This window comes from Schistocerca serialis, chromosome 3 (assembly GCF_023864345.2).
Source record: "Schistocerca serialis cubense isolate TAMUIC-IGC-003099 chromosome 3, iqSchSeri2.2, whole genome shotgun sequence".
Classification (NCBI taxonomy): domain Eukaryota; kingdom Metazoa; phylum Arthropoda; class Insecta; order Orthoptera; family Acrididae; genus Schistocerca; species Schistocerca serialis.
Genome location: NC_064640.1, coordinates 1,006,053,989 through 1,006,067,458, shown reverse-complemented (window position 1 = coordinate 1,006,067,458; position 13,470 = coordinate 1,006,053,989). Strand labels below are relative to the sequence as shown.

The 13,470-nt window shown below is 38.6% G+C and overlaps 1 protein-coding gene across 3 annotated transcripts in view; it reads right to left on the bottom strand.

The window, feature by feature from the left end:
* The window catches only part of LOC126471452 (uncharacterized), a 413,388-nt gene that overhangs the window by 176,155 nt on the left and 223,763 nt on the right, over positions 1 to 13,470 (bottom strand). For all 3 annotated transcript variants that reach the window (XM_050099641.1, XM_050099639.1, XM_050099640.1), the window contains one exon: positions 4,251 to 4,400. In XM_050099641.1, the coding sequence (XP_049955598.1) occupies positions 4,251 to 4,388 (138 nt within the window). In that variant the 5' untranslated portion in view covers positions 4,389 to 4,400. The remainder of the gene's footprint in view (positions 1 to 4,250; positions 4,401 to 13,470) is intronic.

Genomic DNA, 13,470 nt, shown 5'->3' with positions numbered 1-13,470 from the left:
TTTATTCCTTCAGTTTCAACCAGTCACTAGCTAATACATCCCTAGAAACACTGAACAACCATTGAATCTTTCACTTTATCTAGGTCTCATCTCTTAAATCCTTCTGCCATTTCTTCCTTCCTTACTTGTTGTGGGGGTTCTTGAACTGTTGCCACATTTCACATCACTGTTGCCAAATACCTCGATCTCACCATTCATCTTCATGCTCTTCCATTCCTCCTCTCTCCATCACTTCTTGGATACCACTTAGCCTCACTTTCCATGGTCTTCCTCTTCTTATCCTTCCAGGAGATTGTCATGAAATTACTGTCTTGGGCCATTCATCTTCACCCATTCTTTTGACATACCCAAACCATCCTAGCTGTCTTTCTTCTATTTTATCCATAATACTGTAAAGAGCCTGTGTCCTTTCTCTTATTTCCTCATTTCTTATGTGATCAAGTCCGGACATTTTACAGTTTCATGTCAAGTGGTCCATTTCTAATACTAAGTCTTTTTTCAATTCTTTTTGTGAGTTCCCATAGGCTGTTACTGGGTCCATGATGGATTTGTATAAATGAATTTTAACTTTTAAACTCATTTTTGAGAACTGAAGTACAAAGTTTAATTTTTGGATAGCCGCCCTACCCTGCCTGATTCACTGTTAGATATCTCTGTCACATCTTCCACCATGTCATAAGATACTTCACAGATACTTAAACTCTTTAACACTTCAATAAGATGTCTGACAATGTCCAGGTTATTTCCCTCTTTTTTGCAACATCTATCTTCTCAAAATTAATTTTTAAACCCTACTTTTTATACTCTTCCAACAACTTCCTGAACATGTAAGATATACCCTCTTCATCATTTGCTGCAATGATCTGATCATCAGCATAGAAAAGTATGTACATATACTGGTTCCCTACTTCAATCCCCATTCTGATGTGCTTTTTATACTTTAATGACACATTCTGCCAACTTGTACAGGTTTATGATGCTTCTTACATAAAGTTTTGGCAGTTCCCCTGAACGTAGCACCTCAAACAATAGCTTTAGTGGCACTGTGTCATATTCTTTCTCAAGATCTATGAAAACCAAATGACTGCTTAGATTCCTTGCCAATCTCTTCTCCATGATCTATCTTAGGGTAAAGATATTATCTGTACATGACAAGGCACTGCAGTCTGGAACTGTGCGACTGCTATGGTCGCAGGTTCAAATCCTGCCTCGGGCATGGATGTTTGTGATGTCCTTAGGTTAGTTAGGTTTAAGTAGTTCTAAGTTCTAGGGGACTGATGACCTCAGAAGTTAAGTCCCATAGTGCTTAGAGCCATTTGAACTGTATGTGACATGTCTCTTCTGAAGCCACTTTGTTCTTATGCTTCATTTACAAACTTTTCCATTCTTAATTTTAATTTCCTCCCTTACAGCCTGATAATTGTACTTGTGACACTTATGCCACAATAATGATGTGACTTACCAAACGAAAGTGCTGGCAGGTCGATAGACACACAAACAAACACAAACATACACATGAAATTCAAGCTTTCGCAACAAACTGTTGTGTTTTTAGATATATTTTTCCCACGTGGAATGTTTCCCTCTATTATATTTATGCCACAATAACTACTACATACTTTCTTGCTTCCTTTTATATGTATGTGGCTTAAATATGTTAGGTTCCACTCTGCTGGAATTTCCTACCCATCCCACATACATTTATTAAACAACTTCTTAGATAGTCATACAGAATGGTTGGGTCACACCTCACTAATTCTATAGGTACATTTCCATGCCCTGGTGATTTCTCAATTTTTGTATTCTTTGTTATTAATAACAGTTCACCCATATCCCTATTTTCTCATTCACTATTGGACCTACTCCTATGTTACTCATAGTAAATTTTGTGTTGATAACTCTGTACTTGCTTGAGCAGATGTCCTGCTCTTCCTGCCGCCACACTTCACTAATTCCCACTATATCCAATTTCAACCTGTCCACTTCTCTTTTCAGTCTGTCTAGCTTACCTGCACGATTAAGAACTTAAGTTTCCACACACTGACCCAAAGCGACAATTTCTTTTTTAATGACAACCTCCACCTACGTAGTCTACACTGAACTACTAGGACTTTTTACCTCCAGACTATTTTGCCCAAAAGGATGTGATCATTATTAAACCATGCAGGAGAACTACATGCCCTTATGAAATATAACCGCTGTAGTTTCACCTTGCTTTCAGATGTCTGCAGTATGAACATAATAACATGTTGGCTAATGTTACAAGGCTATATCAAGACTGTTGCTATCAACTACTGAATAGGCTTCAGGAATCCTATGTAAGTCTAGACTCTCCATAGATATCGCTCTGATCTGGTTGCACCTATGGTACAGCTATTTGTATACTGAACCATGTAAGAAACTCCACTGCAGATAGGTCTATGGTTTGTGCAGGGACAAAGTTACTGCCAAAACAAAAAGGTGCTGAATTTTAACTAATACCTTATTCAAAAGCTTTGAAATAGTAAGTTGAAACCATATATGGCCTACAGGATATGCAGGTTTTGACAATGCAGCTTGCAGATATTAAAATGTTGTCTTGGGCTATGTTATGCGCTTCGGAAGGCACAGCCACATTAGGTATTTGTGGGTACCACAGCCATACTCAGTGGTGTCCAAAGGCTGTCACAACCCAGGGCAACAATCTGAAACCTGTCTACTGTGGACTACACAGGTTCTAGCTTTTTATGGACACGTGCCAACACCCCCAGCATCTGCACACAGTGAGCACATTATCTATCCATATTTACAGTAACAAGAAAGAAAGTATTAACCCAAACAATGTCACAGCTACCAAAGACTGCAGGGAGACAGCTATAAAAAGAGATCACACTAAAAGTCTGTGGCAGTGCTTGGAGAATTTAGCAACACTATTGAAATTTCAAACTACAGAGAATGAAATTGTGAAAACAAACTTTGTCACAGCATCTTTTAGGTGTTGTTGAAAACTAAACTTTTTGACAAAAGCAAAAATGCACACACTGACTACTGTACCACACTGTACACAGATGGACAATCAAGTGAGAGTAACTGCATTCAGCTCTATCATGTTCAAACGGAACAAAAACAGCTCTAACTTCCTTATTAAAAATGTAAATAATTCCAACTTTTCATGTAGTTCAAGCGATTCTTCCTTTGTACAATCATTTAAGAGTCTATTTTGTTTTCTTTTGCTTGTATAGTGGATTGCATGTCAAAGCAACAAGATATCTTTGGGTTATTGTTGAAGAAAGGGTGTGGGCTATTCAAGACCCTTTGATAGTTACAGAACATGTATGGGTATGACCCCACTGAAAAGAGCAATGCACACAGGTGATTGTAGAAGTTTATAGAAGATGTAATCACCAACACGAAATGCCTAGTGGATGAGTTTATTAGTGCAGGTAGACTTGTCAAATCCCACTGTGCAAATAAATCATTATCACTATGTTAAGTAGCAATGTTGTGTAGAAGAAGAATCATTTAAACTAGGTATAGCACTGGAACAATGAACATCAGTTATCCAAGAGGTAGTGCAATGATGAGAGAGTAATTTCACGTAACCACATATAAAGGATAGACAAGCTACAGCCTGTATGGGCAGTATTTTTACTGGCATAAAATCTTTAGTTTTGCAAGTTACTATCCATACAGGCTATAGCTAAGCTACAGTTTAATGCCACTCAGTTTCTCTTTCAATCTGAGAAACCAGTATAATCACTATTTGAAACCCAGCTGTACCATGCCATGTTATTCAAAATATGAGCAGAGATAAACTTTTAAATTTGGACTCATGGACAAATAAATCGTTCTTGAGTAATTAACAATAGGATTAATGACAGAAAACTGGTCCTTTGATGTACTGTTGTGCAAAATTTGCATTGAGATTTTAGGAAATTTAATGTACTACAGCTGGTCTGTAGTAAGCAATTGGAATGAAATAATTGGGCAAGTACACATGATCATTTTATTTCGTATTATGTGTACAAGGGAGGCAACATGATACACTGAATGATCTTCAAAAGTATTATTATTGTCTTCTGTGTGGTGCATAAACTGAATTAAGAAATCATTCTGCCAAGGAAACATTTTAGTAAGTGTATTACGTTATGTCATGGAGAGAGACCATTTGTATTTTGCAGAGAAACTATTTGGCTAAAATCTGAAAATATGACTGACATAAAATATTCCTTTATATGAGATAACATTGTGCTACTTAGGAGACAGCTTACCTGTTGCCCATCGTGAGTTACTACAGCTATGTTATGAGGAGTTAATCTGGCTTGTTTAATAAATATTTCATGCAGGCAGCCCTGCTTGTCATAACCATCCATGTTGATAGAGTATGAGGAAGGGGTATACTGGGACATGTTGATATAGTTCTGTAAATAAACAATTACATAAAAATAGTAATATATACAACAGTCACACACAAGAATCATTAAAAAATTAAATATAATATGTCTGATCATAACTGTGAAATCCCCTAAGAACAACAACAAAATAAAGCTACACAATTAAAAATTTCCTAGACTGAATGTTTTAATAATAATAATTATTCATTCTTTGATATATCTCAAATTGTAGGAACTTATCGCTTCCAGTTTGAAAGATGTTCAGTATGAGTGGTGACCATTTTTCAAAGGTTTGACTGGGATAATCGTAAATATTGTGTTCATCTATACCACACTAATGTAGGAGACATCATTGAGGGGACCACACTGTGGTTCAGGTCGAAAACATAGACTTTCGGTTTCCATCATATTTCGATGGATTAAGGTTTTATTTAAGTACTCTGAAAAGGATTTTGCTGAAAATTTTTTTTCGGGCATTTAAAGAGCATTTTCCTACCACGTGTGTTTATGTGTGACGCCCACTTTTCTGCATATGCTTTAGATCTTTATATCGACAACATTGCACGTTAGGTTTTTTTTTTTTTTCTCCTGACTCCTGAGTGTTTTGGCTATCCTTGGAATGCGACGGTCGGTATTAGAGATGGGCAAACTGAAACACGTAACTGTTTCGAAACAAATGAAACAGTACAATGTCATGTTTCGATACGCTATTTCGAAACAGTGAAACAGTTTGTGTTTTGTAATCTAATAAACCTAGACATTTTATCATCTTGAATGTCTACTGTATAGGTATGTCCATATAAACACAAATGAGGTGCGAGAGCGCTAATCATATCTCAGAAACTATCACTTAGGCGTCTTGGCAGTTTCGTATTTCATGCAGCAAATGCGCTGCTTTCGTGTCGTGTGACTTTCATACTTTTTCAGTTGGCTGAGGACAGCCATAGCTGAAGACAGAATAACCACCACGAACGGAACTGGAGGTGGGAGCGAACTGCAAAAACAACGGATATGCTACTGGGATTCCCACATTCCGCTAGTATGGGTAATATACCCATCCTGCTAATTTCCATGCACACAAAGGGAATCATTGTGGATAATAGGCAGAGTGACTATAGACGCACAAATAACGCCAAATAATTCGAATAAATAACAAAATATAACAGAAAAAATTTTGTCTTTCAAGGTGTTTCGAACCGTTACTGCTTCCCAGCCCTTCCCGTTCACCATTACACTAACAGTGATATGTCAAACAGATTGCTTGCAATTATACCTACATTAAATTTATGTATATGTATAATAACTGTCACTCTACGCCTTTTTTTTTATTCAAAATGTTCTATGCTTACTTGCGTTTCTTAATATGATTACTGTACTTGAACAGAGAAACGTATGTTATAAAAAAAGTGTAATTTAACTGAATGATTTTCACATATTTATTATTTTGAATGTGAATAGTATGCGTTGTTTTATTGTTTGGTTAGTGTTTATAAAGCAAATGTTACGCCATTTCGGAATAGGACAGTCATCTAGAAACGAAGCTTTATTTTCGGATATCTTAAGCTTCATGCTATTGCTTGTCAAAACGATTTCGACACTCTTGAAAGTGTTCACGAAGTGGTATGTTGTGTTTCAGTACCTGTTCCGAGCCCGAATCTCGTCCGACACAGAGCGGAATGAAACATCACTGTTTCGATACAATCAGTCCGTTCCAAGCACAGGTGGACTGAAACAGCCTTATTTTGAAACAACGATACAGTTTCTGTGTCTGGCTCGAGATCGAATCTGGTCCGGATATCCGAGACAGGGGCGGAATGAAACACCACTGTTTCGAAACAGTGAACCACAGCCGTTCCGAAACACTGAAACAGTTCCACGTATCGATACGCTGTATCGAAACATAGAAACAGTGGCCAAGTCTAGTCGGCATTCTTTTGTTTCTGCTGTTTTTAAACAACACGCTTTCAAACACACGGTTAGTTTTGTTCAAGTGTGATTGCGAGTAGTTGTTATAGAAAACTTGCAGGTATACTATGGGCAGACAATTGGGAGAAATAAAGAGAATCTGGGGGCAATGAAGAGAGATGTTTGGGCCATATTCTTCCATAAGTACTCTTCTGATGATAAGCCATGTCGGATTGTGTCCATCAGGAGAAAATTCGTGGTGCAAATACAATAGCGCTCAGGCAACTTGAGAATCTTATTCTCACCAGCATTCTCTTCCTGCTGCTGTTATTACAGCAATTAAACCTATTTTCAGAGACTTGGCTCATCCTAACCTCCCAAGGAAATGTCTGCATGGGCAGACACAGATCCCAAATGAATGTTTCAACAGCATAATTTGAAACTGCCTTCCTAAAACTGTATTTGTAGACATGCGTACAATGAAACTAGGAGTTCGTGACTCTGTTATTACATTCAATTGTGGCAATATTGGAAAGTGTTGGGTACTGAAAAAGCTGGGAATTAATCCTGGTAATAATACTGTATGATCACTGGGCTGCAACATTGAGATAAAATGAGGGTAGCTGATGCCACAGGTCTGTCTCTAATATGGCCAAGAAACCAAGACAAACATCCAGGAAGGTGAAAAAGAAGCTGGAAGACCTGCTAGAGGCCAAAGAAGGGCCATCATATGCGGCAGGACAGTTTTAATTAACTGTAAGTAACAAATTTCAAAAGTTTTTTCTTTGAAGTCGATTTCCCACAAACTAAAATGTTCAGTACATATGCCCCATTATATCAGAAACTATCATAGATAAACGTATGAAATTTTCAGGGACTCTGCATAACATAAAAAGCCACCTCTGGTACTACATTCATTAATATTCCCCCATTAGGAAGTTCACAAAAAATATTTTCTGCAGAAAAAACTAAATATTTTTTACTAATAAATTTAAAAAAGTATTTCTCAAAAACTATAAAATGGATAAAGTAGATTTTAGTACAGTTGACTCTGTTAGCATCATGTAACATACAGTAATAATATTAAGGTCCTGCATCAAATAGCTTTTTTCAGAAATGGGTCAAATACTTGCCTAAATTAACGTGGGTTAGATAGGCAGGGTGTGGTCCCCTTAAAGGCGCAGAGTGGGAAAAATGGCATTAAATTCAGTTCTTAAACATTACTGGTTTTTCCCTTATTCGCGAGTAAAATCACGCCAATAAGAGAAAATTGCGTAAATTCCGAATTTAATATCCAGGGTACAAACTAATTGTAATACTCTATTCAACGCTTTGTTACCTTTCGTTTGATGCATATGAATTTTCATGTGCAGTTATTTGCTGTGTCGATACTTTGGTGATTTATCGAAAATTTGCAGGTGGCACAGATAATGTAATGTGTCTAAAATCGACAGTGTTGACCAATGTCTGGTAGAACAGTGTCGCTTTGGACGCGATAATTGTTTTCCCTCCACGGCCGTTTCTACCATTAGGCAAGGCTATGCGGCTGCCTAGGGCGGCAAAATTTTAGTGGCGGCAAAGGGAGAAAAAATTAATTTCAAATCAAATAGCGAAAAGATCGGGCAAATAAGGTGAAAAAATGAAAAAGTGGAAAAATTAAAATTGTTTTCAAAACCATACAGAACAGTTTCTCAATAAGTCTTTGATGAAAGTGAACGCATTGCGTCTACATATCTCAAAACTGAAACAGCCGCTTGTTAGTACGAAACGGCAACAAACATGACCTTGATTCATCTCTGTCTTGCACTTGAGCGGGGCAAGTGCGCTGCCGTCATGTTGCGATTTGATACCATGCCTCCCTCAGTGCTTTTTTATGCAGACCATTTGTCAAGCGTCTGATGTATTGAGTGCTTCTGTTGATATTTTTAGTTTTACTATTATTTCCTGTAGATAATCTATCATGTATTCACAAGCTAGGTTTTGTATTTCTCTCTCAACATACCTAAAAGTAAAAGGTAAGTGCAGCTGATCATACCTGTACATAAAAATGAGTTGGTATCTGTCTGTAAAGCCTAGTTTACACCACGACATTGGGTTGCGCCACTCGTTGCATGGAATGAGTTGCACGCAAGTGATTTCATATATGACTGTAGACGCGGCGACATCAGTATACACTTCAGTTTCGTCGTTTTGTGGGTCCCTGATTCGCGTCTGAAATGAAAGTTTTGGCAGCTGCACTTCGCACGAGTTGTAATGGAGTTAAAGCTTGTTGTGTGGAATCGCTAACAAGAAAAAAATAAGAAATGTGTTTCGATTCGTGACTGGTGTTGTGTGATGTCCTTAGGTTAGTTAGGTTTAAGTAGTTCTAAGTTCTAGGGGACTGATGACCATAGATGTTAAGTCCCATAGTGCTCAGAACCATTTGAACCATTTGGTTCGTGACTGGATGACGAAACGACGTCAGCTCGGTTGCTCAGTTTACTTGCTGAAATAATTTATAACAGAAGATCCAAGAAGTTCTTTTAATTATCATAGAATGTCACCAGAACTGTTCACGTTTCTTCTAAATAGAGTTAATTATGTGATAAGGAATAAAGGTACTGTAATGCATGAAGCACTGTCGCTAGAACTGAAATTACATATCATATTGTGTGTATTACAATCGAGAACACTTGGCATGCTATAAGATACGGTTTTAGTTGCTGATGACGCTATTTCATTAACACCAATACGGTAATTATTAACATTAACAGTAATAACTATTAACATTAGCAACAATAATTATTCGAAGCAGGCCACATTAAGAAGAGAATGGTTTGCAAACTACTCTCTTGAAGATAGACCTGTACAATGGCAATACTTCTAAATTCTAACATATATGAATGGGGAGCACTGCAGCGACGTTTTAAATAGATGAATACTGAATAAAGAATGCAGCTTCTTGGATTTGTATAGCCTTCCCTCCTGTCAACAATATTCCTTATAAAGAGTTGGCCAACTCGAACGATGGGATTTTAGTCTTGTAGACAAGAGCATTGCCACAGCTAGAATTACACTTGCTTGTATTTTTCTGAATCCGGTTGTGTATGTGCTCCTAACTCAATAAATTTTGCCCTGCACATCAGGTATTTTCAAACCATCTACATTATGATGATACATGACGGTCTCAGCGGCAGCAATATGTTGCTTATTTTTGTAATCAGCATCACTGAAATCCTACAAACACCTATGCAAAGCATGGAAATCCAAAAAGCGAACATTATTCTCCGTTCCCCACTTTGTATTTCAGTCTGTCTACACTCTACGAACACACATAACCTCAAAACTCATACAACTAGTGTCGCCAAAGTTGGAACACGCTGAAAGTGTTTAGTTTCAGTGGCAGTTGCCTGCAACATAGTGTCGTCGTGTAAACTAGGCGTAAGTCTGAGCGTCCGAGACTAGCAACACGAGAAAAGAACTACATTGTCTTTTCTCAAACAAATTAGCTGTTGTTTTCTTAAAATTTGATGTATAAAAAAAAACAACCAAGAAGTGAGTGTCATGACTTGTATATTCTAGAAAATGTGTGCCTCGTGCTTGCAAGCTGATGTCTTATTATAACTTACACATTAATGCATACGACCGTTTGTATGCTTCATATTGCACGTTGCTGACAGTTGTATTTACACAAGTGAAGTGCAAAAGGACATTTTCTGCTTTAAAGCGTTTAGAGATTAGGCTTCGTGCACTGTTAAGACAAGAATTCTTAGAAGCATTCGTGATCTTGGATATTGCAACAGACATTATTAACAACATGTTTCATGATAAAGTTATAAATGAGATGTCCACTTCATCCAAAAGTTTGATGAAGTTGTGGACTGATTAGCCAAGTTTCAATACAATTCGACAGGTGCGATAACATCATAAACGAGTTCTGCATTGTTGAGGACTTTCGTTGTCCTCAGTCAGTTGTAAAGGGACTGAGGACAATGCATGAAAATTGGGGACTGTCCACAGAAAATGAGGGTATCTGTTTACCTTAGGTTAAGATTAAATGTATAATAGGAGGTCTGCATTGCAGTGACGTCGGATGTTGGTGGTGGTGGAGAGGGGAGAGGTATCGGAGAGACGGATGGTAATAAAATTTTTCAATATTCTCGCCTAGGATGGCAAAACCCATAGCAAAGGCCCTGTTCCCCTCAACTAATTTTCACTTTTTATTAGCCTTTACTTAGTTGCAGATTTGAAGCGTACTACATTTTCAACAAATAAATTTATAAGATGAACATTCTGTACCACTGAAATTCGATTACCAACGGTATCTGGTTCAATTCAAAGTGCTGCAGTGCATGTTGCTATGACTGATATTGCAAACTTACGTTTTGTCTTCCATCGCGGATTTTAGTTTTTATCTGCCTGGGTCTCATTATTTTGCACAAGTTCAGCGATTTTAATTTAATTCATTAATGTTTCGAGACACGGAACTGGTTGACTGTCAAATGTTCACATGTGCACAGTTGGGAGTTGAGTTCACAGCTGCTCAACATTGTTGCAGTAAGTGAGTGTGGTGAGCAAAGTACCCCGGAAAATTTATCCAAAGCAACTTGTAGGAAGAGCAGGCATAGGGATTTAACTATCACCTCGAAAAAGTAGAGTTAGGTAACTAATTTTTTGAATGTTTTCAAGTAAATGTGTGCAGTCTAAGTATGTGCCACAATACCGTTGCCAAAGGAAATGGTGCAGTCCACTGATAAAATGGAGTATCGTGTGGCAATTATTTTTATGGATTTGAAGCGGTAAGACCTCGAAGAGATAAAGGCAACGATGCTGCAACAATTTATGCCAAGTAGATGGAAGTGTACGACAAGAGTGCACCATCAATTAGGGATGGCGGTTATCGCTGAAACAACCAGTTTTAGGCTATATCGGTTTTTCCCACGCCACTTTAATCCGAGGGTATAAACCGCTCAAAATAACCGATTTCTGAAATAACCGATTTTCGGTTTTAATTCCCATTATTTTCTATAATGAACTCAAAAATCGAACAAAGATTGAAACATTTTGACTCTCTCAGTTTCAAAATACATAGAATCAAAATATTAAATGAAATAGGCAAGTAAAAGGAAACTAAGTCCTTCCACCATTCGCTGCTTTCCTCGAAAAGTGATAACATGTAGAGGTCTTTCGCTGCGGAGTCCCGCGTTCAACAATGCGCCGTGAACGGAGTGCTCCGAAACACTTGTACCAGCATTGTACTCTGTCGTGAGACGCGCGACAGACAGTTGCATATCCTGCTGCACAGACCGGGCAATCCTCCGGCTTCCACGTTGCCGTTCGACACCTTGACACCTACTCGTGGTTTCACCGCCGTTCAACCATTTTCTGTAGATACTCAAGAGAGCAACATGCGTACAGCTGACCAACTTCGCCCTTTCCGACATGTTCATTCCCAGGCGCAGGGCCTTAATCTGCCCTCAGTCAGAATCGACTATGTCAGTGGGTTTTCCCATTTGTGGTCCGTATCACGTCTAGAATAACTCCCCATCTGTCTCTGCTCTTCTTATATAAAAGGCGACCCGAAAGTCCGTTAAAATTTGAAAATTCAGTCATTCACGGAATAATGTAGGTGGAGAGGCAAAAATTGACACACATGCTTGAAATGACATGGGGTTTTGTTGAAACAAAAAAGTGCACAAAATGACCAACAGATGGCGTTTCAGATGATGCACAATCAATAACTAGCTTATCGATTGGTTTTTAGCAAAGGAGACGTTCTTGATAACAGATGCTCAACATGTAGGCTGACATTCATCAGCAGTGCCTGTAATGGATAGACAATGTTGTGAATAGCACTGTATGGCGCGTCACTAGGTATGGTGAGAAATTGCCGTCGGACGTTGTCTTTTAGCATCCCTAACGAGGTGGGACAGTCGCGGTAGACTTGCAACTTCAGGCACCCCCACAACCAATAACCACATAGACTGAGGTCTGGGGACCAGAGAGACCAAGCATGACGGAAATGGTGGCTCGGCACGCGGTCCTCACCAGCCGATGTGCGCAAGAGAGCTTTCACACGAGTAGCAATACGGGGCGGAGCGCCATCCTGCGTAAAAGTCATACCTTATAGCGGCCATTTATCATCCAAGATAGGGATGATAAGATTCTGTAACATATCGACGTACCTCGCAACCGTCACGATTCTCATGTGGTGCCATCTGTTGGCCGGATTTTGCACTCGTGTTTTTGATTTCAATAAAACCCCATTATTTGTGAATTAGTACGTTTTGAAATGTTGATTGACTGTTTGGTCACCCCGTACTTTTCTTTCCGCCTCACGTTTTCACATCGCCACCAGGAGGTAATCAATCTTGCGGTGAACAGCAGTCGTTATGTTTTGGCTCGTCAGTGTAGGTACATTGTTATATTTAATAGTGGTCGATAATTTAAGTAGCAGTCCCCCCCCCCCCCCACTTCGTTTTTTCCTCTCCTTCCCCGCCTTTCCTTTCCCGTCATATATCATATTTGTGCCAATGTTTTAGTGCAGTGTCCAAGTGAATGTTCAGTGTTGTTAGTCTTTCCAGTGTTGCGAACAGAAATCATGCTGTCGCTGGGTGTAAAATTTTATATCTCTTGCGAACAGAAACCAGACTGTCGCCGTGTGATTTTTTATTGTCTGTCTGCTTCATCTGTATTTTATTAGCATCATCAACCCTTTGTTCTATGTTTTAAGTTCCACGATTTTCCGCCATTTTACCATTTAAGTCACCGATTTTATCGCCTGCTTTGATTATTTATTATCTTCATCTTTTTAAAACAAATTCTGTAGGCTGAAGAGCGGCGTACTAAGCTGCTGCCAGCCCGCCCCCTTCGGGGGGAATCGAAACTCAATAAAGAAAGAAAAAAAATAAGTAGCAGTACTTTAAATCTCGATATAAGTACAGTTTCATCATTATCACTACTACAGTAAGATCTGCTGAGGTTCGTTTACTCGATACCGGGCACTGAAGAAGCTTCAACGCCCTGATCTTCCCAGATTGACACAGTAATATGATCGGAGGATACGCCACAGAGCGCCTTGTTACGAATGAAAAAAAATCTCATCGAGAAATTAGAAACAAGAGATAGACATACGAGCTTGAGTAAAATCCTGTCCAATAAAAAATTAGTGAACTCAGGAGATGACATAACCGTCTATATCTATCTGTCTGCA